Genomic DNA, 26,729 nt, shown 5'->3' with positions numbered 1-26,729 from the left:
AGTCACCACCTCAAAACATATCTTAACAATGATGAGCCAGAAACGCAGGTGAGCCTTATTAAATGTCTACCTCATTACCACCTCCCTTTCTAATTCATCCTCCTATTTAGCATCTCCTTTCCTCAGAGAAATAAGAAAAATGACTTATTTTATCTCTAGAACTGCAAATGACACTACCTTATCTTTTATCTGAAGAGGGCCAGCAGTGTCCAAAATAAGACTGAAAACCTTTCTCTTAGATAGAAGTGCTCAGCGCTCTTTAGTCAGTGACAAATTCCTATTTTGATAATAAAAATCTTCTGCATATTTACTTAGTAATAAAACTGTGCTAGGTGCAATGCACAAATTTCTGTAATACATGAGCATTCTAAAACACAGCAAGAAATAGTTAGAAAAAAAGCAGTGTTTTTCTATTTATTTAGAAAATGACTACTATTAAAACTGAAATGAATCTTAGAGGTCACTCTCCTCTATATTCTGTGAAGGAATAATTTACAACTCATTTTGCAGTAACCTTACCTCTGAGGAGAGTTCACCTTCATTAACATCAATTTCTTCTGAATTTTCATCAAAATCTTCCATCTCACCACCATCATCCATAAATTCTGCATTAATTGAGATGAATAGAAGACCCAAATATAGCCAAAATCTTTGGAAATGCATACTGATTACCTGTGAAATTAAGAGTTATCGGTGAAAAGTTGTGAAAAATATGGAAGTACACTTACAAAGAAATAGTTTCTCTTTAATACCTCTTTTGTTCTAGGATAGCTTCATTAATGAAGGTATTTAAATTATACTTTGAATAAATAAAATACAAACTTCAACTCCTACAGGACACAGATTCTACAGCTACACACCTGCCTCTAAAAACAAAGAACCAAGAGCACAAAACCTAAAGAGATAAGCAACAGTGACTGCCAAACTCAAATATTATGTGGACTCCTTTAAAAGAAAGAAAAGGTTGGGGTTGGCACATGGCTGGCTCAGCGGATTAAGCATCTGATTCTTGATTTTGGCTCCCATTATGATCTCAAGGTTCGTGAGATCCATTGGGCTCTGTGCTGACAGCATGGAGCCTGCTTGGAATTCTCTCTCTGCCCCTCCCCTGCTCCCTCACACTCTGTCTCCCTCTCTCTCTCTCTCAAAATAAACAAGTAAACATTAAAAAAAATCATGGTTCTCAAATTTATTACAATCTTGCTTAAGTATATATAAACATACCACTGAAGTTTCATAATTATAAAACCAAAGTACATTTACATATAAACACCAAAAACCTAAAGAAAAAAATTTTTATCATAATTTCACGTAAGTCTTTTACTGAATCAAATCACAGCTAAAGACAAATAAATATGGGCTTACTGCAATCAGGTTGACTGTATTGGATAAACTTCTTTTACATTTATCATAATACTTTGATGACTCAATAATCTAACCATTTCTCTAAGTACTGCAAAATGTCTGTTCATTATTATAGCATTACTTGAGTAGAAATCAAATATAATTTGGCTGCCTTTTGGCAGAAATACATGATTTGTATGTCTTGCTCTATTCTCATTAACATGTTAAAATTCAAGTTTTATTTTTTGGTGCCAATGGCCTTTTAAACACAAAGTAAACGTGGATACTGAACTCGTGTGGCAGTCCTTGGTTATAAGGTGGTCAGAGATCCAGGTGATCCATAGTACAGTTCTATTACTTTTTTCCCCCAGTTACCATCATTACGAAAGCTTTTTTTTTTTTTAATTTTTATAATCTTTATTTATTTTTGAGAGAGAGACAGCGTGTGAGCAGGGGAGGAGAAGAGAGAGAGGGAGACACAGAATAGGAAGAAGGCTCCAGGCTCCAAGTTGTCATCACAGAGCCCGACGCGGGGCTCGAACTCACAAACCATGAGACCATGACCTGAGCCAAAGTCAGACACTTAACTGACTGGGCCACTCAGGGGCCCCATGAAAACTTTTTTTAAAAGTAAATTCTTGCCCTGGTGGCAAAACAGTTTCCTGCCTTAGCAACCCAAAGGCACCAACTCATTTTCCTCGGGTGCAGCAGTTTCTTCTGGCAGATTTGAGGTGTCTAAAATTCATCTCGTGAGAATATAGCTGCCTGTTCGTGGAGCCTTTCACGTGAAGAGCAGCCTCAGGACATTATTCTCTTTCCTATGCAGCGCACCTTTACCGCACTATTCACAGTAGCAAAAAGGTAGAAACAGCCTAAATGTCCATCAGTGGATGAAAGGATAAACCAGTTGTGGTATATGGAAATAACTGGAATATTATTGATGTTCTACCTGGAAACGTCTAGCATATTCTTTCATAAATAGTCCTTCCTGACCTCAAGTCCTGAATCTCCTCTCCATGAAAATCTATTTGTTGCCATCTTCCCAAGATCTCGGTGGAGAAGAAAGAAGGATCCTTTCTGGGAGACAGCCAAGTCTACTTTTTCATCCTTTCCCTGTCATTCACTGAAGACTGGTTAGTAGATTTGAATTTGAACCAAAAGTATGAGAAATGCTATTGGAGGATGTGAGAGAATCCACTCAGCTCTATAACCTGGATTGCAAAAAAAGATCTATAAACATATTCTAAAAGGAACCGAAGGGATTGCTGGGAAGATGGCGGCTTAGGAGGACGCTGGGCTCACCGCGCATCCTGCTAATCACTTAGATTCCACCTACACCTGCCTAACTAACCCAGAAAACCACCAGAAACTAGCAGAACGGAGTCTCCGGAGCCAAGTGCAGACGAGAGGCTCACGGAAGAGGGTAGGAAGGGCAGAGAAGCGGTGCGTGCTCCATGGACTGGTGGGAGGGAGCCGGGGCGGAGGGGCGGCCCACCGGCCAAGCAGAGACCCCTAGTCTGGCTCACAAAAGTGGAGGGGCCAGACGAAGTGTGTTCCGACAGCAAGCAGGACTTGCTTAGTATCTGGGAGGTCATAAGTTAACAGCTCTGCTCTGAAAGTGGGAAGCCTGGAGGACAAAGGGAGGGAGACTTGCTGAGCCCCAGGACGACAGAGCTCAGTTTGGCGGGGAACAAAGGCGCTCGCCAGCACCATTTCCCTCGCCCATCCCCCAGCCAAAATCCCAAAGGGAACCAGTCCCTGCCAGGGAACTTGCTTGCTCCTCGCAAACACCCAACGCGGTGGTTCTGCGGAGCCACCCCTCCAGCAGCGGGTCTGACTCCCTCCCGCTGCCACAGGGCCCCTCCTAAAGTGGATCACCTAAGGAGAAGCGAGCTAAGCCTGCCCCTCCTGCCCCCCTGCACCTTGCCTACCCAGCACCACAAGCCTAGCAGTGTGCAAGTAGCCCAGACAGGCCACGCCACCCCACAGTGAATCCCGCCCCTAGGAGAGGGGAAGAGAAGGCACACACCAGTCTGACTGTGGCCCCAGCGGTAGGCCAGGGGCAGACGTCAGGTCTGACTGAGACTCTGCCCACCAGCTCCAGTTATACACCACAGCACAGGAGAAGTGCCCTGCAGGTCCTCACCACTCCAGGGACTATCCAAAATGACCAAACGGAAGAATTCCCCTCAGAAGAATCTCCAGGAAATAACAACAGCTAATGAACTGATCAAAAAGGATTTAAATAATATAACAGAAAGTGAATTTAGAATAATAGTCATAAAATTAATCGCTGGGCTTGAAAACAGTATAGAGGACAGCAGAGAATCTCTTGCTACAGAGATCAAGGGACTAAGGAACAGTCAGGAGGAGCTGAAAAACGCTTTAAACGAAATGCAAAACAAAATGGAAACAATGACGGCTCAGATTGAAGAGGCAGAGGAGAGAATAGGTGAACTAGAAAATAAAGTTATGGAAAAAGAGGAAGCTGAGAAAAAGAGAGATAAAAAAATCCAGGAGTATGAGGGGAAAATTAGAGAACTAAGTGACACACTAAAAAGAAATAATATACGCATAATTGGTATCCCTGGGGAGGAAGAGCGAGGGAAAGGTGCTGAAGGGGTATTTGAAGAAATAATAGCTGAGAACGTCCCTGAACTGGGGAAGGAAAAAGGCATGGAAATCCAAGAGGCACAGAGAACTCCCTTCAGACGTAACTTGAATCGATCTTCTGCACAACATATCATAGTCAAACTGGCAAAATACAAGGATAAAGAGAAAATTCTGAAAGCAGCAAGGGATAAACGTGCCCTAACTTATAAAGGGAGACCTATAAGACTCATGACTGATCTCTCTTTTGAAACGTGACAGGCCAGAAAGGATTGGCACGAGATCTTCAATGTATTGAACAGAAAAAAATATGCAGCCGAGAATCCTTTATCCAGCAAGTCTGTCATTTAGAATAGAAGGAGAGATAAAGGTCTTCCCAAACAAACAAAAACTGAAGGAATTTGTCACCACTCAACCAGCCCTACAAGAGATCCTAAGGGGGATCCTGTGAGACAAAGTACCAGAGACATCACTACAAGCATGAAACATACAGACATCACAATGACTCTAAACCCGTATCTTTCTATAATAACACTGAATGTAAATGGATTAAATGCGCCAACCAAAAGACATAGGGTATCAGAATGGATAAAAAAACAAGACCCATCTATTTGCTGTCTACAAGAGACTCATTTTAGATCTGAGGACACCTTTAGATTGAGAGTGAGGGGATGGAGAACTATTTATCATGCTACTGGAAGCCAAAAGAAAGCTGGAGTAGCCATACTTATATCAGACACACTAGACTTTAAATTAAAGGCTGTAACAAGAGATGAAGAAGGGCATTATATAATAATTACAGAGTCTATCCATCAGGAAGAGGTAACAATTATAAATGTCTGTGCGCCAAATACTGGAGCCCCCAAATATATAAAACAATTACTCACAAACATAAGCAACCTTATTGATAAGAATGTGGTAATTGCAGGGGATTTTAACACTCCACTTACAGAAATGGATAGATCATCTAGACACACGGTCAATAAAGAAACAAGGGCCCTGAATGACACATTGGATCAGATGGACTTGACAGATATATTTAGAACTCTGCATCCCAAAGCAACAGAATATACTTTTTTCTCGCGTGCACAGGGAACATTCTCCAAGACAGATCACATACTGGATCACAAAACAGCCTTTCATAAGTATACAAGAATTGAGATCATACCATGCATACTTTCAGACCACAATGCTATGAAGCTTGAAATCAACCACAGAAAAAAGTCTGGAAAACCTCCAAAAGCATGGAGGTTAAAGAACACCCTACTAAAGAATGAGTGGGTCAACCAGGCAATTAGAGAAGAAATTTAAAAATATATGGAAACAAACGAAAATGAAAATACAACAATCCAAACGCTTTGGGATGCAGCGAAGGCAGTCCTGAGAGGAAAATACATTGCATTCCAGGCCTATCTCAAGAAACAAGAAAAATCCCAAATACAAAATCTAACAGCACACCTAAAGGAAATAGAAGCAGAACAGCAAAGGCAGCCTAAACCCAGCAGAAGAAGAGAAATAATAAAGTTCAGAGCAGAAATAAACAATATAGAATCTAAAAAAACGGTAGAGCAGATCAACGAAACCAAGAGTTGGTTTTTTGAAAAAATAAACAAAATTGACAAACCTCTAGCCAGGCTTCTCAAAAAGAAAAGGGAGATGACCCAAATAGATAAAATCATGAATGAAAATGGAATTATTACAACCAATCCCTCAGAGATACAAACAATTATCAGGGAATACTATGAAAAATTATGTGCCAACAACTGGACAACCTGGAATAAATGGACAAATTCCTAAACACCCACACGCTTCCAAAACTCCATCAGGAGGAAATAGAAAGCTTGAACAGACCCATAACCAGTGAAGAAATTGAACCCGTTATCAAAAATCTCCCAACAAATAAGAGTCCAGGACCAGATGGCTTCCCAGGGGAGTTCTACCAGACGTTTAAAGCAGAGATAATACCTATCCTTCTCAAGCTATTCCAAGAAGTAGAAAGGGAAGGAAAACTTCCAGACTCATTCTATGAAGCCAGTATTACTTTGATTCCCAAACCAGACACAGACCCAGTAAAAAAAGAGAACTACAGGCCAATATCCCTGATGAATATGGATGCAAAAATTCTCAATAAGATACTAGCAAATCGAATTCAACAGCATGTAAAAAGAATTATTCACCATGATCAAGTGGGATTCATTCCTGGGATGCAGGGCTGGTTCAACATTTGCAAATCAATCAACGTGATACATCACATTAATAAAAGAAAAGATAAGAACCATATGATCCTGTCAGTCGATGCAGAAAAGGCCTTTGACAAAATCCAGCACCCTTTCTTAATAAAAACCCTTGAGAAAGTCGGGATAGAAGGAACATACTTAAACATCATCAAAGCCATTTATGAAAAGCCCACAGCTAACATCATCCTCAATGGGGAAAAACTGAGAGCTTTTTTCCTGAGATCAGGAACACGACAGGGATGCCCACTCTCACTGCTGTTGTTTAACATAGTGTTGGAAGTTCTAGCATCAGCAATCAGACAACAAAAGGAAATCAAAGGCATCCAAATTGGCAAAGATGAAGTCAAGCTTTCGCTTTTTGCAGATGACATGATATTATACATGGAAAATCTGATAGACTCCACCAAGTCTGCTAGAACTGATACATGAATTCAGCAAAGTTGCAGGATACAAAATCAATGTACAGAAATCAGTTGCATTCTTATACACTAACAATGAAGCAACAGAAAGACAAATAAAGAAACTGATCCCATTCACAATTGCACCAAGAAGCATAAAATACCTAGGAATAAATCTAACCAAAGATGTAAAAGATCTGTATGCTGAAAACTATAGAAAGCTTATGAAGGTAATTGAAGAAGATATAAAGAAATGGAAAGACATTCCCTGCTCATGGATTGGAAGAATAAATATTGTCAAAATGTCAATACTACCCAAAGCTATCTACACATTCAATGCAATCCCAATCAAAATTGCACCAGCATTCTTCTCAAAACTAGAACAAGCAATCCTAAAATTCATATGGAACCACAAAAGGCCCCGAATAGCCAAAGTAATTTTGAAGAAGACCAAAGCAGGAGGCATCACAATCCCAGACTTTAGCCTCTACTACAAAGCTGTAATCATCAAGACAGCATGGTATTGGCACAAAAACAGACACATAGACCAATGGAATAGAATAGAAACCCCAGAACTAGACCCACAAACGTATGGCCAACTCATCTTTGACAAAGCAGGAAAGAACATCCAATGGAAAAAAGACAGTCTCTTTAACAAATGGTGCTGGGAGAACTGGACAGCAACATGCAGAAGGTTGAAGCTAGACCACTTTCTCACACCATTCACAAAAATAAACTCAAAATGGATAAAGGACCTGAATGTGAGACAGGAAACCATCAAAACACTAGAGGAGAAAGCAGGAAAAGACCTCTCTGACCTCAGCCGTAGCAATCTCTTACTCGACACATCCCCAAAGGCAAGGGAATTAAAAGCAAAAATGAATTACTGGGACCTTATGAAGATAAAAAGCTTCTGCACAGCAAAGGAAACAACCAACAAAACTAAAAGGCAACCAACGGAATGGGAAAAGATATTTGCAAATGACATATCGGACAAAGGGTTAGTATCCAAAATCTATAAAGAGCTCACAAAATTCCACACCCAAAAAACAAATAACCCAGTGAAGAAATGGGCAGAAAACATGAATAGACACTTCTCTAAAGAAGACATCCGGATGGCCAACAGGCACATGAAAAGATGCTCAACATCGTTTCTCATCAGGGAAATACAAATCAAAACCACACTCAGATATCACCTCACGCCAGTCAGAGTGGCCAAAATGAACAAATCAGGAGACTATAGATGCTGGAGAGGATGTGGAGAAATGGGAACCCTCTTGCACTGTTGGTGGCAATGCAAACTGGTGCAGCCTCTCTGGAAAACAGTGTGGAGGTTCCTCAGAAAATTAAAAATAGACCTACCCTATGACCCAGCAATAGCACTGCTAGGAATTTACCCAATGGATACAGGAGTACTGATGCATGGGGGAACTTGTACCCCAATGTTTATAGCAGCACTCTCAACAATAGCCAAATTGTGGAAAGAGCCTAAATGTCCATCAACTGATGAATGGATAAAGAAATTGTGGTTTATATACACAATGGAGTACTACATGGCAATGAGAAAGAATGAAATATGGCCCTTTGTAGCAACGTGGATGGAACTGGAGAGTGTGATGCTAAGTGAAATAAGCCATACAGAGAAAGACAGATACCGTATGTTTTCACTCTTATGTGGATCCTGAGAAACTTAACAGAAACCCATGGGGGAGGGGAAGGAAAAAAAAAAAAAAAGAGGTTAGAGTGGGAGAGAGCCAAAGCATAAGAGACTCTTAAAAACTGAGAACAAACTGAGGGTTGATGGGGGGTGGGAGGGAGGGGAGGGTGGGTGATGGGTATTGAGGAGAGCACCTTTTGGGATGAGCACTGGGTGTTGTATGGAAACCAATTTGACAGTAAATTTCATATATTGAAAAAAATAAAAATAAAAATAAAAGTAAATTCTTAGAACTCTTAGATCTTTCAGAACGTTTCTATAGACCTACATTGGTCCGCTTTAGAAACACTGGTATGAGATTAGCAATTTACATCCACCAGAATGGCTATAATCAAAAAGAGAAAGTAACAACTGCTGAGAGGATATAAAGAAATTGGCACCTTTATACATTGCTGGTAGGAATGTATAATGATGTAAGTTTTGGAAGATAGTATGTCAGTTCTTTAAAATGTTAAAAATAGAATTACCCTATAACTTAGCAATTCCACTACTAGGTATCTGCCAGAGAGAAACGAAAACATATATGTACACAAAAACTTAAATATGGATGCTTAAAGAAACATTTTCATAATTAGCCAAAATTTACAAACAACACAAATATCCATCTACTAATGGTTAGACAAAATATGGGCTATCTATACAATAAAATATTACTTAGCAATAAAACTGAATGGTATACTGATATGTTCAAGATAGATGAATCTCAAAAAACATGCTGAGTGAAAGAAGCCCATAATAAAAGACCACATATTGTATGATCCCATTGAAAAGAAATAGGTAAATTTATAGAAACAGAAAATAGATTCAGTGAGTACCTAGGGAAAGGAATCGGAAGAAAGGGTTAAGGGAGGTAAAGTTTTTGGGGAGGTAATGAAAATGTTCTAAAATTGGATATGGTAATGGTTACATAACTGTGTTAAGTATATTAAAACCCATTGACTTTTACACATTAAACAAGTGAACTTGAAATTGCAAATACTGTATTAATAAAGTTGTTCTTAGAAAATAAACATTATAAAAAGTTTTTTCCCATATAGTTAGCCCAACTAATTAGAACCTTTCTTTTTTTTTTAAATCCCCATCCCCTATATCTCCCATCCACCCACCCACCTTCCCTCTGGTAACCATCTGTTCTCTATAGTTAAAAGCCTGTTTCTTGGTTTGTCTCTCTTTTTTCCCTACGTTCTTTTGTTTTGTTTCTTAAATTCCCCACAAGTGAGATCACATGGTATTTGTTTTTCTCTGACTGCCTTATTTCATTCAGCATAATACTCTCTTGTTCTATCAGTGTTGTTGCAAATGGCAAGATTTCATTCCTTTTTATGGCTGAGTAATATTCCATTGTATATATATATACCACAACTTCTTTATCCACTCATCCATCAAGGGACACTTGGGCTGTTTCCATGGTTTGGCTACATCCCATGAAGTAGTGTTTTTGTGTTTTGGGGGTAAATACCCAGTAGTGTGATTACTGGATCATAGGGTAGTTCTACTTTTAATTTTTTGAGGAAACTCCATACTGTTTTCCACAATGACTGCACCAATTTTTATTCCCACAAACAGTGCAAAAGGGTTCCTTTTTCTCCACATCCTTGCCAATGCTTGTTTCTTGTATTTTTGATTTTAGCCATTCTGACAGGTATGAGATGATATCTCATTGTGATTTGATTTGCATTTCCCTGATGATGAGTGATACAGAGTATCTTTTCATGTGTCTGTTGGCCATCTGTATGTCTTTTTTTGAGGAAATGTCTGTTCATGTTTTGTGTCCATTTTTAAGTAGATTGTTTTCTGAGTGTTGACTTGTATCAGTTCTTTGTATATTTTGGATCCTAACCTTTATCACATGTCATTTGCAAAGATCTTCTCCCATTCCATAGGTTGCCTCTTAGTTTTAGTTTCCTTCACTGTGCAGAAACTTCTAATTGTGATGTAGTCCCAATAGTTTTTGCTTTTATTTCCCTTGCCTCAAGAGACATATCTAGAAAAAAAATGTTGCTATAGCTGATGTCAGAGAGATTACTGCCTATACTCCCTTCAAGAATTTTTATGGTTTCAGGTCTTTAATCCATTTTGAGTTTGTTATTGTGTATGGTGAAAGAAAATGGTCCAGTTTCATTCTTTTGCATGTGGCTCTACAGTTTTCCCAACACCATTTGTTGAAAAGACTTCTCCTATTATATATTCATTCCTTCTTTATTAAAGATTACTTGACCATATAACTGTGGATTTATTTCTGGGTTTTCTGTTCTATTCCATTGATCAATGTGTCTATTTTTATGCCAGCACCAAACTGTTTTAATTACTACCACTTTGTAATATAACTTGAAGTCTGGAATTGTGATACTTCCTGTTTTGTTTGTCAAGGTTGTTTTGGCTATTTGAGGTCCTTTCTGGTTCCGTACAAATTTTAAGATTGTTTTTCTAGTTCTGTGAAAATCGCTCTTGGCATTTTTATAGGGATTGCATTAAATCTGTAGATTGTTTTGGGTAGTATAGGGTCTTTTTAACAATATTTGTTCTTCTAACCCATGAGCATGGAATGTCTTTCCATTTCTTTGAGTCATACTGAATTTCTTTCATCAATGTTTTCTAGTTTTCAGAGTACAGGTCTTTCACTTCTTTGGTTATGTTTATTCCTAGATATTTTATTGTTTTTGGTGTAATTGTAAATGGGATGGTCTTCTTAATTTCACTTTCTGCTGCTTCATTATTAGCATATAGGAATGCAACATATTTCTATACATTGATTTTGTATCCTGCAAATTTAATGAATTCATTTATCAGTTGTAGTAGATTTTGGTGGAGTCTTTCAGGTTTTCTATATATAGTTATCATGTCACCTGCAAACACTGAAAGTTTTGCTTCTTCCTTACCATTTTGGATGCCCTTTATTTTTTTATGTTGTCTAATTGCTGTGGCTAGAACTTTCAGTATTACGTTGAATAAAAGTGGTGAGAGTGAACATCCTTGTCTTGCTCCTAACCTTAGGGGGAAAATTCTGTTTTTCATCATTGAGCACTGTGTTGGCTATGGGTTTTTAATATAAAATCTCTATTATTTTGAGATATGTTCCCTCTAGAACTACTTTGCAGAGGTTTTTTTTTTTTATCATGAATTGATGTTGTACTCTGTCAAATTATTTTTCTGCATCTGTTGAAATGATATGGTTTTCATCCTTTCTCTTATTGATGTGACGTTATCATGTTGATTGTTCTGCAAGTATTGAACCACCCTTGCATCCTAAGAATAAATCCCACTTGATCATGGTGTATTATTTTTTAAATATATTCTTGAATTCAGTTTGCTAATATTTTGTTGAGGATTTTTGCATCTATATTTATGAAAGATGTTGGCCTGTAGTTCCGTCTTGTGGTGTCTTTATCTGGTTTTGGTAGCAGGGTGGTACTGGCCTCATAGAATGAATTTGGAAGTTTTCCTTCCTGTTATATTTTTTGAAATAGTTTGAGAAGGGCTATTACTTTTCTTTAAATGTTTGGTAGAATTTGGGGCACCTGGGTGGCTCAGTCAGTTAAGAGTCCAACTCTTGGTTTTGGCTCAGGTCAAGATCTCACAGCTCGTGGGTTCAAGCCCCGCATCCAGCCCCACGTCCAGCTTGCATTGAGTCCCATGTCGGGTTCCAGGATCCATGCTGCCACTGCTAGTGCAGAGCCTGCTTGGGGTTCTCTAACTCCTCTCCCTCTTTGCCCCTCCCCTGCTCACACACTGTCTTTCTCTCTCTCAAAATAAATAAACTCAAAAAAAAAAAAAGACTTTTCAATGTTTGGTAGAATTTGCCTGTGAGGCCATCTGGTACTATATTTTGTTTGTTGGGAGTTTTTTTATTACTGATTCAATTTCACTGCTGGTAATTAGTCTGTTCAAACTTTCTATTTCTTCCCGTTTTAGTCTTGGTAGGCTACATATTTGTTTCTAGGAATTTATCCATTTCTTCTAAGTTGTCCAATTTGTTGGCATATGGGTTTTTATAATATTGTTACAACTGCTTGTATTTCTGTGGTGTCAGTTGTTATTTCTCCTCTTTCATTAGTAATTTTGTTTATCTTCTTTATTTTTTTACTGAGTCTTGCTAGAGGCTTATCAATTTTGTTGATCATTTCAAAGAACCAGCTTCTGGTTTCACTGACTTGTGATTAGAACTTTCTCTAATGAGATCAAAACTTTATGTGAATATGTGGGCCAGTTGGCCTTGATTTCTTCTAAGGGACACTGAATATAACACTAAAGCTTACTTTGAAAAATGTGTGTTTTTTTTTAATGACACCAATTTACAATAGGAATATTCTATATTAAGAAGTGTGTCAATACCACCATCTTTATGGACAAAGACAACACAAAAAATGATGCATGCTGTTATTTGTTGGAAGAGTTTGAGAACTCTCTGAATCATAAAAAAGAGGTGTAACTGAGAAAGTAAATTTAAAGAGATCAATTGGACTCAATAACCATAGGTAGGTTTATTTAAAATTTTTTGTACTTATTGGCAGAGAAATGAGTGCACTGCAAATTGCTTATTAATTGTTAATAATTCTAAAGCTTCAGGTGTGCCTGGGTGGCTTAGTTGGTTAAGTTGCCAACTCTTGATTTTGGCTCAGGTCATGATTTCATGGTTCATGAGATCAAGCCCGACATTGGGATCTGTGCTGACAGCAAAGAGCCTGCTTAGGATTCTCTCTCTCTCTCTCTCTCTCTCTCTCTCTCTCTCTCTCTCTCTGCCCCTCCCCGATGCATGCATGCATGCTCACACGTGCTCTCTCTCAAAATAAATAAACATTTTAAAAAATTATAATAATTCTAAAAGCTTCATTGTTCTAAAGTTTTGCAAGCCTTGCATATTTACATAATGTAGTAAAGTCTTTTGCTTGAGTTACTATTTGAGTAAAACAGAAATGCATAAAATAATAGTAATAATGAACATTAGTATCACTGGTGGCCCATATCTCCTCCTTTAAAATTAAAATACACTTTAGTTTCCTAATAGTTTGTTGAAAAAAATATTCTAAGTGCTTTGTTTGAGCTCTGGTGTATTGGGCTGTTGGGAAAAGTTAAGGCGAAACCAAGCAGGCAGTGCTCTCTCTGGAATCCTATTCTCACATCAACCAGGGCAATCCCCATTCTATTTTCTATATTATAGTTCTTCCTAACTTTCCTTCAGAAATAAACAGTTGGCAAAGCTTCATGAAAAAAAGTTTCGAAAATCTTTTATCTTAAAATCTGTCTCTTCTCTAAAGTTCTAGGACTATGATCATGCATTTGCCTAAAGGGAGGAGCCAAATTAATCTCTGCAGCCCAGGACGTGAATAGGATAGGCATTATTACTTCCCATCTACAAACTGAAAACAGATTTTAAAACTTGGTCAAAGTCACATGGGTTGAAAATGTGAAACAAGATCAGAATCTAGAACTGTACATTAATATACCATGCTACCTCTAAATTTAATCTTATCCCACTGCATTATTATATGCTTTTTGATAAAGCAACAGAAAGAAATTACAAAAATAGTAACAGCATATGTTTTCAAAATTCTTGAAAATTTCTCAAATTTAGGTTATTAGTATTAAGTTATTAAGATATTTACCCAGAAATGAATACATGACCTTACTACAGAGTGAAATACTTAAAAATAAATTGCTATTGGTCACAAACCATTCTGTAGCCAATGCAGTTCTATAGATAATAGTCTCCATTTAAAAATGATGTAGTTCAAGGTTGTTGCTGCTGTTCATTCCTTTTTTAAAAAAATCAGAAATATAAACCTAATAGTTTCTGTTTAATTCTTGAGTGCTCTATTATTATTCAATGATGCACCAGCTGACAACCGAGAATTAAATCATGAAGGTCAGGGGCGCCTGGATGGCTCAGTCATTAAGCATCTGACTTCGACTCAGGTCATGATCTCCCAGTTTGCAAGTAAGAGTCTCACATTGGTTCACAGAGCTCCAGCCCTGTCTTGGGTGAATATGAGCCCCACTTTGGGTAAAACATGAGCTCCAGGTGAGCCCCAATTTTCTTTCTCTCTCTCTCTCTCTCTCTCTCTCTCTCCCTCCCTCCCTCCCTCCCTCCCTCCCTCCTCCCCTTTTGGATTCTCTCTCTCTGCCCCTCGCTCACTTGCACATTCTGTCAAAAAAAAAATCATGGTCACAGTATTACTTGAAAGATATCACACTATGGTACCAATATATCATCAAGCTTCAAACAAAACTATGAAGTTTGTCACATATCATTTCTCAAAGGAAGTGGTAAAATATGGCCAGGTCTGTATTGGAACTTTGAGAGGCCTGACAATGGGGTACTACCACAAAACACAAGTAACTAATTTGTGTAAAGACATGTTTTTAATTGTGGTAGAATACGCAACATAAAAGCTACCATTTAAACCAATTTTAACTGTTCAATTCAGTAGTGCATTTACACCATTGTATAACCAATCTCCAGAACTCTCTTCATCTTGTACAGCTATTAACTCTATACCATTAAGCAACAATGTTCTCATTCTTCCTCCCTCAAACCCTTGGCAACCATCATTCCTTTATTAGTTCTTACTTTTTTTTTGGTACAGTCTTTAAGTTTTTTTCTACATATAACATCATGTTATCTATGAATAAATTTTATTTCTTCCTTTTTAATTTTATTTCTTTTTCTTGCCTAATTGCTCATGCCAGGACTCCCAATAATATGTTGAATAGAAGTGTCAAAAACAGACATACTTGTTTTGTTCTAGTTCTTAGAGGAAAAGCTTTCAATCATTCACCATTGAGTATGGTGTTAGCTGTTGGCTTTTTACATACGGCCTTTATTATGTTGTTACTATTAAAGGTAGTTTCTTTCTATACATAGTTTGAGTGTCCATCATATAAAGGTGCTGAATCTTGTCAATTGCTGTTTCTGCATCAACTGAGATAATCATGTCCCCCCCCACTCCATTTTGATAATGTGTTATAGTACATTGATTAATTTTCGTATGTTGAAACATCCTTGCATGCTGGGAATAAATCCCACTTGTTCATGGTGTATAATCTTTTTAATATACTTCTGAATTCTGTTTCCTAGTATTTTGTTAAGGATTGTGGCATAAACATTCATTAGGGATATTGGTCTGTAGTTTTCTTGTAGTTTCTTTGTCTGGCTTTGGTATCAGGGTAACACTACCCTCATGGAATGAGTTGGGAAGTGTTCCTTCCTCTTCAATTTGTCAAAAGAATTAGAGGAGGATTGGTTATAATTTTTCTTTCAATGTTTGGTAGACAAATAGACTTTATTTGCTCCTAGGCTTTTATTTGTTGGAAGGTTTTTGATTACTGATTCAATCTCCTTTCTAGTTATAGATCTGTTCAGATTTTCTATTTCATCATGATTTAGTCTTAATAGATTCTATGTTCTAGGAATTTATCCTTTTCATCTAGATTAACCAGATGTTGGCATATAATTGTTCATAGTATTCTCTTACAGTCCTTTTTATATCTACACAATCAGGTGTAATGTCCCCTGTTTCACTTCTGATTTTAGTTGAGTCTTTTTTTTCTTACTCAGTATAGCTAAAGCTTGGTTAATTTTGTTGATCTTTTCAAAAAACCAACTTTTAGTTTCAGTGATTTTCTCTATTGCTTATCTACTCTCTATTCCATTTATCTCTCTCTCACCTAATCTTTATTATTTCTTTCCTTCTTCTACTATTGGTTTTTCTAGTTCTTTAAGGTGTAAAGTTAGGTTGTGAATTTTAGATCTTTATTTTTTAATGCAAACATCAACAGCTATAAATTTCCCTTTTTGCAAAACTTTCACTGTATCTCATAAGTTTTGGTATGTTGCATTTCTGTTTTCACTTATCTCAAGATATTTTCTATGTTGCATTTCTGTTTTCACTTATCTCAAGATATTTTCTAATTTCCTTATGATTTCCTCTTTGGCCTTTTGGTATGTTTAAGAGTGTGTTGTTTAATTTCCACATATTTGTGGATTTTCCTGGTTTCCTTCTGCTATTGATTTCTCATTTCATTACATTATAATTTGGAAAAAATACCATGTATGATTTCAGTTTTTTAAAAAATTATTAAGATATGTTTTTTGGCCTAACATATGGTCTATCCTACAAAATATTCCATGTATACTTAAGGAAAAATAATTATTTTGGGGAGCCTGGGTGGCTCACTTGGTTAAGTGTCCGACCCTTGGTTTTAGCTCAGGTCATACTCTCACGGTTTCATGAGTTCGAGCCCCGTATTGAGCTCTACACTGGCAGTGTGGAGCCTGCTTAGGATTTTCTCTCTTCCTCTGTCTCTGCCCTCATCCCAGCTAGTACTATCTCTGTCTCTTTTAAAATAAATAAAAAAGTGTAAAAAAAAGAAAAATAATGTATTTGTATCAATATTCATCAGGAATATTGGTCTGTACTTTTCTTGTAGTGTCTTTGCCTAGCTTTGGTGTCTGAGTAATACTGTCCTCATAAAATGACTCTGAAAGTATTCTCTCCTCTTTGATTTTTTGGAACAGTTTGAGGAAGACTGATATTAATATTTATTTCAATTGATTGGTATTAATTTTTCTTACTGCTGTTAGATAGAGTGTTCTGTATATGTCTATTAGGTCCAATTGGTGTATAGTGCTGTTTAAGTCCTCTATTTCCTTATTGATTTAAATGGTTATACGATTTTAATGTAGCCAGCGCTTGTTTATATGGTATAAGGTAAAACATTTAATGCTGATACTATCCCCTCTGCCCCCGGTTATAAACATATAAAAAATTGTAGGCCCAGGGCTCTAAGCTTCCTGTGTATTCCTTACTCCACACAGACTGCTGAAATCACTAAATAGTATTTGTGCCTTCATAAGGTAGAAGGGAGGCCCTAGAGAAATCCATCTATTGTCATGTACCCGTCATCTCATGTATGTTCTCTGCACTGCTTCTGCACTGATTCAATAACAAATTACAGCACATGTGACTTTGGCCAAGTATGAGATGCCATTCTCGCTCATCTCTGAAACCAAGACCAAGCAGCCTGATCTACCTCGAAGAGTTTCAGCAACATTACCTAAAAGCCCTATTGAATCTCCACTGTGAGCCCACAGTCACAAATTGTAAAGTGCGGCTCGTTTACTGGTATTGAAGTAATGCTCACTCCCACATCGAAGGTAGCTGCTGCTACAGCACGAAAACAAAAAACAATCACAGGATACCCAATGATTGTTTTAAAGCATGAGAGACATTGTTGGCTGATTACCATGCCCAAGGGACATGACTGGACTACATTTTCCTTGGCGTTAGGTGAGACCCAGAAAAGCCAATGACATAGTTGTAGTCTGGGTCTGAAGGCCTGAGAGCCAGAAATCAATGGTAAAAGTTCAAGCCTGAAAGCCAGCAGGCTCGGGACGCAAACACAACTAATGTTTCAGTTTGAGTCCAAAGACAGAAAAAGACTAAAGTCCCAGCTCAAACAGTCAGGCAGGAGGAATTCCCTCTTCCTCACCAGAGGGTTAGCCCTTGTGTTCAATTCAGGCCTTCATCTGACTGGATGAAGTACCCACACTGGGAAGAGCAATCTGCTTTCCTCAGCCTGTCACTCAAATTTTAACCTCATCCAAAAACACCCTCACATACACACCCAGAATAACGTTTAAACATACTTGGGCACCTGTGGTTCAGTCAAGTTGGCACACTCCTCCAGAATGCCCACAACCAGAAATTGTGTTAGGTCTCTGAGATAGTTTTATTTTCTATTGGAGCACTACCTTGACTAATACATACTTTTAACTAACACCAGGCATTTTTTTTGTCTAAATCAGAAAAACCTAGAAATAATGAAAATACCTCAAGCAATACAGCACAATAGTAAAAAAAGAACCATAAGAGCAGAAATAATAGTTGAAAATACAACTTTCTGAGAGTTCGGACACTGCAGTACTACAAAACATTTCAAGAAGTCTGGATCTGATCCTAGAAGGTGAGAAACTACCGAGGTCTGAGATTAATGAAATGAACGAAGATGAAATCCTGGATATATTACTTTGGTTATACCAGGTTCATTTTCAAAATAATGTTTATATAAATATTATAAAAATATACTTACCTATGTATTTAGGATTTATACTACTTCTACATAGTTCCAAAGAATAGCTTGAGGTATCATGCAAAACAAAAAAACAGACAAAAGTTGCTGAGGACTGGTACTCCTTCTCATTTCTGTATTCCCAGTACCCAAGAGTGCTGGCATGTGATAGGAACAGATACATGTGTATAGAATCAATGAATGAATGCATATGTAAGAGGGGGAAAAAAAAGTCAGGTGGCAAAGGGACTAGACGCTAGTAAGCAACAAACTACGATGAGTTTCTTGTTGAGGCAGTACGCGGCAATAAATTTAGCAAAAAGATTTTTACACAATTAGAGGAAAGCAAAAATAAAATGAGGGAGTTTTCATTGTCTACAAAAGTCTACGAGATCCTTAAAGAAAAAAATCCTCTTTTAGAATTAACTGCTAGAAAAATTTATGGACTGAATCCCTACATAATAAATGTCTTTATTGTCTTGAGAGAAAAATAGTTATGTCAACACTTCTAACACTGGCCTCCTAAAGTTTGTTAGAACATTGGTAAAACTTAACACAGCAAACGTATTTCTATAGAGAAAAGAGATAATGGTCCAGAAAGTTTGCAATTTTATGATCTAATTTAATATGGGGAAATTAATCATATTTTTAAGTTCTATTCTATATCTATTAAGAAATATCTCTTCTTATGAGTTATTTCAGAATCTTGCTACAGATCGCATTTTAACAACGCAATTCATAATTTACTAGGAAAGATAGTGAACAAAAAGATCAAATTAAGAGGTTTTGTGTTACCATATCACAGAAATAAAACTGGACAAATTCTCACCAAAATTAGAGGGCATTCTTAGAGTTTTCTATGTAACACATAGAAAATTCACTTTGAAAGATCACAAATGAGTTAGAGAGGCAGGTAATAGCGGCATCTTAGAAGGCAGCCTTCTTCCAAAGAAGCTGCAAGACTCCATTTGAAATGCAGTTATTTTCTCACAGAAGAAATGAGCATGCTTCAGAATAAGCTGCATCAGGGATTTATTAATCGTGATAGCTGATGTGTCCAGAAATTCAGGGAAGGTTAGCCAATAGATAATAAAATTCATCATTCACAAATTCATTTAACAACTATTTATGATTGCCAGTTATGTGCCAGGAACTATGTTAGATGCTGAATTTACAGTAATTAGCAAAACATACATAGAAAGCCCTTGATCTGAAAGAGTTTCTAGTCTAGGATGGAAAGCAGACATCAAACGAATAACCCAGGTATTACATGTAAACTATAATACAGAAAAGTAAATAAGTTCTGGGGTGCCTGGCTGACTCAGACGGTGGAGCATGAGACTCTTGATCTCAGGGTTGTGAGTTCGAGCCTCACTCTGGGTATAGAGATTACTTAAAAATAAAATCTTTAAAAAAAATAAAAGTAAATAAGTTCTAAGAGTTGGGAACTGGGAAACTGAATTTGCATAGTAGGGGAAAGGTCAGAGAAAGCCTCCTTGAGAAAGTTACATTTAAGGTGTGATGTAAAGGATAGAGAGGGGTGATTGCCCTAGGCCAAGGACAAAGGAAGCAGCAGCACATGATGAAGGAACTGAAAGGGGAAGAGTGGAGCAAGAAGAGTACGAAGTGCTGTCTCAAGTACATACTATTTTACAAACGTTCATTCTGCAGCACTCTGTGGTGAAGGCGTTAGCATCCCATTATACATAAGCAAAGCAAGGCTCAAGGAGATAGGTAACTTACCTAAGAATACAGACTGCCACTAAATAGAAGGGGCAAGACTCAAAGTTAGGTCTAGTTTCCGGCTATACATTCCTTTTACTCAGGCTCTAAGATTAGAACAAATGACATTAAAGTTCTAGGCCTGGGGTGCCTGGGTGGCTCAATCAGTTAAGCATCTGACTTCGGCTCAGGTCATGATCTCACTGCTCATGGGTCAAGCCCCGCATTGGGCTTTACACTGACAGTTCAGAGCCTGGAGCCTGCTTCAGATTCTGTGTCACCTTCTCTCTCTGCCCCTCCCCTGCTTGTGCTCCCTCTCTCTCTCAAAAATAATAATTAAATAACTATTAAAAAAATAAAGTTCTAGGCCTATAAAATATAAAGTTAAATATTTTCTCTTCCATCCTTTAGACATATATTTTGGTTTCTGTGGGTTTTATACTTGAAAATCCTTTTTTTATGTGTATCCAAACTATGACTTATGCATATATAGTTTAAATGGCTTTTAAAATCTTTCCAGCAAAGATTTTAAAGCAGCTTAAGCCTATATAAAAATATAAAAACTAACAGCTTCATGGTAATACCTTACATTACTATGACCCTTTAAAATTTTACAGTGCTCATATAAATTTTAAGACATTTAAGAAGATAATTGGCTTACTATCGGAACTATAATTATCACATGCCAGATAACATAAATGTATCTAGGTATCTCCTCTCCTTAACAAAGCTAGAAGGTATGTTTTCATTAACTGTTAATACTTCTACTTTCCTACGTTAGACAGAATAATGACCCCCCCCCAAAGATATTTACACCCTAATCCTTGGGTCTTGTGAATGTTACCTCATATAGCAAAAAGGGCTTTAAAGATGGAATTAAGGTTGCTAATTAGCTGACCCTAAAATAGAGGGACTATGCTGGATTATCCAGGTGGGCCCAATTTAATTACATGGGCCCTTAAAAGTAGAAGAGAAAGTCCTTGAGAGATGGGTAGAAGAGATTTGAAGAGTAAGAGGAACTTCACCCACCAGAGAGACCTTGTAGATGGAGGAAGGGGGCCGTAAGCCAAGCAATGTGAATAGTCTCTAGAAGCTGAAAACAGCCCTCAGCTGACTGTCAACAAACAGGAACCTTAGTCCTACAGCCACAAGAAACAGAGTTCTGCCACCAACCTGAATGAACAAGGAAGCAGAACTTTCCCAGAGCTTCTAGTAAACAGTGATGCCTGGCCTACGCTTTGATGTTAGCTCCGTGAGACTGTGTCAGACTTCTGGCCTATAGAACCGTGAGAAAATAAATCTGTATTGCTTTAAGATCCTACATTTGTGGGATCAGTTCTGGCAGCAATGAAAACTAATACTTTTATCATTCCTGAGCTTCTTGATTCAACTTCTTTGAAACTGATGCTACTAACAAAGTCATTTTTAATTCTATTGCCTACTGTTCTCCTGACTGCTTTCTTCTTGGAGTCATCTCCTCCCTTGGTTTTTATGTCCCTGTTCCTGATTCTTGATTCTCTTCATCTTCTCTGCCCCCTTCATGGGCACTTTCTCCAATCTTCTGTAAATGTTGCTATTCCTTAGGGTTCCATCCCCAGGCTCTCTTCTTACATTATATATACTCTTGATTTCTACCTATAAAAGCTAGGTAAGGACCCCCAAATCTTACCCACAGCTCAAAAAGCACTCCTTTTTTTTACAAATATAATTTATTGTCAAGTTGGCTTACATACAACACCCAGTGCTCATCCCAACAAGTGTCCTCCTCAATGCCCATCACCCACTTTCCCGTCTCCCCCACCTCCCCATCCACCCTCAGTTTGTTCTCTGTATTTGAGAGTCTCTTGTAGTTTGCCTCCCCCCACTCCCTGTTTGTAACTATTTTTTTTTTTCCCAAGCACTCCTTGACTTCAAATCACTATCCATCTTCAAGGGTGTCCCAAAGCTTCTGCTAATTTGAACGTGGGCTTTCCACCCAAATCTGCTTCTCTTATCTCCTGAACGCTCTGCTTTCATTAACCATACCTCCAGTCAGCTAAATCAGTCAAGTTACTTTGCCATTATCATAAGACTATTGTTTCTTACTGATCCCCTATGTCATTGGCAACTGAACGCATTTGGGCATTTCTTAAATGCCTCAGTCTATCCCCATGACACAGCCTGATTTAGGAACCTATCATTTCTGAAGAGGATCAACAAACTCCCACTTTGCCTCTTCACTTCCAGTCTTGCCAATCTCCAAATCTATCCTCTCTACCTTCTCTCTAGCATGAGTTTTCGAAAACAAGTCTTACTGTTTATAAAAATGTACAGTAGTTCTTCATAGTGCTCAGCATAAATTCTGTCCTTTTCAAACTCCTTTCTTTCTCTCCAACACTCAACTCTGTAACACATTAATACTTTTCTGTATGCTGTATCTTATAACTGAGAGGCCCTTCTGCTGTTCAGCTTCACTGAGGACTCCCCCAACACTGGTATGCCTCAAAAGTGGTGTTTCAAAGTCACTATTTTTAAAGTCTTAGTTGTCCTGCAGCTTCAGGAGGAACCCAACTACAAGATGATACAACAGAAAGTTATACACTGAACTTGGCACTATCACACCAAGCTTCTAGTTCTATTATTAAAAAGGCAAGAGGTTAAAACTGCTTTGGGCTTGTTTTGTTTTTCATTTTGCCAAGTGAAAGAGTTAAACTACATGATTTAAAGGTCTATTAAAGTGGACAATTCTAGCTTTCTAATTAAGAGCACTAAAACTCGGTCCTGAAAAGCAGTAAGGCTAACTTATAACACTGTTCAATTTCTAGAGATCCATCAACATACTTGCATCATTCATACACAATTAACTTTATCAACTAGATAATATAATTATCTTTGTTTAATTAAAAAATGTTTATTTATGGGGCGCCTGGGTGGCTCAGTTGGTTAAGTGTCTGACTTCAGCTCAAGTCATGATCTCACAGTCTGTGAGTTCGAGCCCCGCATCGGGCTCTGTGCTGACAGCTCAGAGCCTGGAACCTGTTTCGGATTCTGTGTCTCTCTCTCTGTCTGCCCCTCCCCTGCTCAGGCTCTCTCTCTGTCTCAAAAATAAGTAAAAACATTAAAAAAATTTTTTTGTAATGTTTATTTATTTTTGAGGGGCGGGGAGGGGCAGAGAGAGAGGGAGACAGAAAATCCCAAGCAGGCTCCACGCTGTCATTACAGAGCCAGAGATGGGGCCCACTCACCAACCATGATATCATGACCTGAGCGGGGATCAAGAGTCCCAAGCTTAACCAACTGAGCCACCCAGGTAACCCTAATATCGATTATCTCGTTCCAAGGCATCAGGGATAGGTCTACATGGTACTGGAAGACCAAACCAATTAAATATGAAGGCAAAACTGTAAAGTGAAGAGAGGCCAACTTAAGGTGACCAAAAGGAAGGATACCTCGAGTGATTAAATGACATAGAGTGATGTAAAAACTTTAAGAATTTTTTTCTTAAAAAAATTTCTTTAAATTTTTTTTAATGTTTATTATTGAAAGACAGAGACAGTGTGAGCAGGGGAGGGACAGAGAGAGAGGGAGACACAGAATCAGAAGCAGGCTCCAGGCTCTGAGCTGTCAGCACAGAGCCGGATGTGGGCCTAGAACCCACGAACCGTGAGATCATGACCTGAGCCATAGTCCGACACTTAACCGACTGAGCCACCCAGGCGCCCCTCTTAAAAAGTTTTTAAGTAAATCTTACGACTACATCAGGGTTTTGATGGCTTTTATGCAGCAAAATTTTCAAAATAAATTAACTTCTAATTTGAGACTTCCCATGGCCATTCAATTTGCTTTCTCGCTCCTTGCACCACCCCCTCCCCTTCTGAGATTTATTGACACTTGATTTTAAATCCCAAGCAAATGCCTTCTTGTTACTTGGGCGATGCTAAAATAATATCAGCTAAAATGTCTTGATTGATCGTAAGCAGGCTTTAGGCGATAATGAGTCTATAGTAATTAGGGCTTCACTGGATTCAACCCAACTCTTTTGCTCAGTCCCTGGAGGCACACACCGGGCTCCAAGCAGCGCATCTAGGGAGTGGCCAGGAATTACAGGCCACCACTGCCAAGAGGGTTGAATCTGTTCGTCTTTACAAAGCTGGGAATTGCGTAAACTGAGCCTTTTTTGTTTTTGCTCACGATTTTAAAACTAGTGGGTGGGGTGAGCCGCGCCCTGACACGCCCGGGCCTTCCATACATCCCTCGGGAGCGCGCACCAGGGCTCGAGCTTGGAATGGGGCTGAAATGGTAACCGCTGGAATAACGGACTCGGCTCGCTGGGGCCGCGCAAGCCTTGGAGGCAGAGAACACCAGCCTCCTCGGCGCCCCAGCCCCCGCCTCAGCGCAGCAGGTGGACACCGCGGTTCGGGAGGACCCAACGGACCCGATGTGGCATCAACTCCCGCCGCCCTTGGTGGCTTTTCTCCTCCCGAGGACAGGACAGCCCACCCAAGAACCTCGCTCGGGGCACCTCCATCCCAGAACTCAAGAACCAGTCCCTCACCTGGCCCCAACCAGTTCAGCCTGACGGGTCGCCAAAGAAAGGTGTGCGGCCCAGGAATCCCCGCCCTGGGCGTAAATGCAATGACTCCGATTCCTCACTCTAGCCGGAGCGCAAAGGGCAGTAGGAAAGTGGCGTACTGCCCACGCACCTGTCTTGCGGGCCCGTTTTCAGCAGTGGCAGCTCAGATGTCCGAGTCGCTGCCACTTGGTCCCCGCGTCTCCCCAGACCAATTCCGCCGGCGGCCGCCCAGAAGCGACTGCTAACCGCGCATGCGCGAGCGGCCGCAGGCAGGGAGGCGGCGGCGGCCCGCGCGCACCTGCGTGGAGGCTCAACTGGCGCGGAGCGGGCGCTGCCCAGCGAGGCGAGGCTGCCTCTGCGGGGCCCGCCATAAGGCGCGCCCTTGGGCCTCGCGCCCGCTCAGCGGGCCAGGGGTGAAGTGGGCTGGCCGGGCACGAATTCCTCCCTCTTAGCCCAAAGAGTTTCTCCTCCCTGCCCTCTCTGCAATCAGAGGGGTAGTGCCTGCTATTGCACATAAATGGATCCTGAGTTTTATATAACTCACATTTTTGAACAGTGTCCAGTTAGTACCCCAGGCCTTTCCTAGAGTTCTAGATGTTGAGAGGTCGTTGTGCTCAGCAGGGAGGCTTCCTATTTCGTGTGGGTGTGTGGTTAAGTATAGACATATTAAATGTTAACGTAACACATTATTTTCTTTCTGAAATTGCTAATATTTATTGTGTTCTCTGTACTCCAGGAGTTTTACATTATTTTATTTAACCATCACAACCCTGGTGAAGGAACTAAAGATAATTACTTGCCTGAATCTATGATTAACAAATTGTGGAAATAGGGTTTAAATCCAGGCCCATCTCTCTCATAGTCTGTACTTTTAACCAAACACATCAAAATTAAAAATACAACATAAACGTAGTATTGAATCTCAAGTTTCCTTGCCTCATTGATAGTGGATCATACACATTTTGCTAATATTTTATAGCAAATCTTGACTGAATTAGAATGTTTGGGATGTATAGTAGGCATATGTTTAACTGTTTTAAAAAATGCTGAACAAGCTTCCAAAATGGCTGTTTTACATCCCCACCAGAATGTATGAGAATTCCAGTTACACTACATTTTCATTATTGCATAGTATGGTCAATCTTAGTCTTTCTAGAGACCAATCAATGATGTCTCAATGTGGTTTTAAATGCTATGTAGTTTTCTTATACATACCAAATCCTCTCCTTAGGACTTCTATCATTTTGTATTTCCAGTGTATGAGAGTGTTTATTTTCCACATAACCTTACCCAACAGAATGCATTGTCAAGCATTTGAATTTTTGTCAACCTCATGACTGATATCTCAGTGTAGTTTCAATTTAAAAAAAATTTTTTTTTAATTTTTTTTTTTTAACGTTTATTTATTTTTGAGACAGAGAGAGACAGAGCATGAGCGGGGGAGGGTCAGAGAGAGAGGGAGACACAGAATCTGAAGCAGGCTCCAGGCTCTGAGCTGTCAGCACAGAGCCCGACGCGGGGCTCGAACTCACGGACCGTGAGATCATGACCTGAGCCGAAGTCGGACGCTCAACCGACCAAGCCACCCAGGCGACCCTAAAAAAATTTTTTAATGTTTATTTTTGAAAGAGAGAGCACAAGCAGGAGAGGGACAGAGAGAAAGAAAGAGGTAGATACAGAATCTGAAACAGTCTCCAGGCTCTAAACTGTCAGCACAGAGCCTGTCACAGGGCTTGAACTCTGGAATGGCAAGATCACAACCTGAGCCAAAATCCAGCACTTTAACTGAGCCACCCAGGCGCCTGCCCTGGTTTTGATTTTTACTTGTGAGGTCGGATAAATTTTTATGCATAAGGACAATGTTTCCTTTTTACTGCGTCCAGATTTTGAGTCATTGAATAGCTTTCCCTAATCCAGGTTCATCTATATTTTAATACTTATATAATTTTATTATTTTTTTATTACAGTTTTTTATTATACTATCATACTATTATACTTTATTTATTATACTTTTTTATTGTAAGTTTATTATTTGAAGTTTATTTTTCTGTAACATGTAAATATTTCTTTAATTGGCTATC

The 26,729-nt window shown here is 38.9% G+C and overlaps 1 protein-coding gene across 1 annotated transcript in view; it reads right to left on the bottom strand.

The window, feature by feature from the left end:
• The window catches only part of CLGN (calmegin), a 56,183-nt gene extending 31,320 nt beyond the window's left edge, over positions 1-24,863 (bottom strand). Inside the window, exons 1-2 of the mRNA XM_007091786.2 lie at positions 24,779-24,863; positions 520-672 (exon numbers count right to left, since the gene is read on the bottom strand). Of these exons, the coding sequence (XP_007091848.1) occupies positions 520-663 (144 nt within the window). The 5' untranslated portion in view covers positions 664-672; positions 24,779-24,863. The remainder of the gene's footprint in view (positions 1-519; positions 673-24,778) is intronic.
• Positions 24,864-26,729: the final 1,866 nt, after the last annotated feature.

Source organism: Panthera tigris, chromosome B1 (genome assembly GCF_018350195.1).
Source record: "Panthera tigris isolate Pti1 chromosome B1, P.tigris_Pti1_mat1.1, whole genome shotgun sequence".
NCBI classification, from domain to species: Eukaryota; Metazoa; Chordata; class Mammalia; order Carnivora; family Felidae; genus Panthera; species Panthera tigris.
The sequence above is the reverse complement of the archived record's forward strand: the minus strand, read 5'-3'. Positions and strand labels throughout refer to the sequence as shown.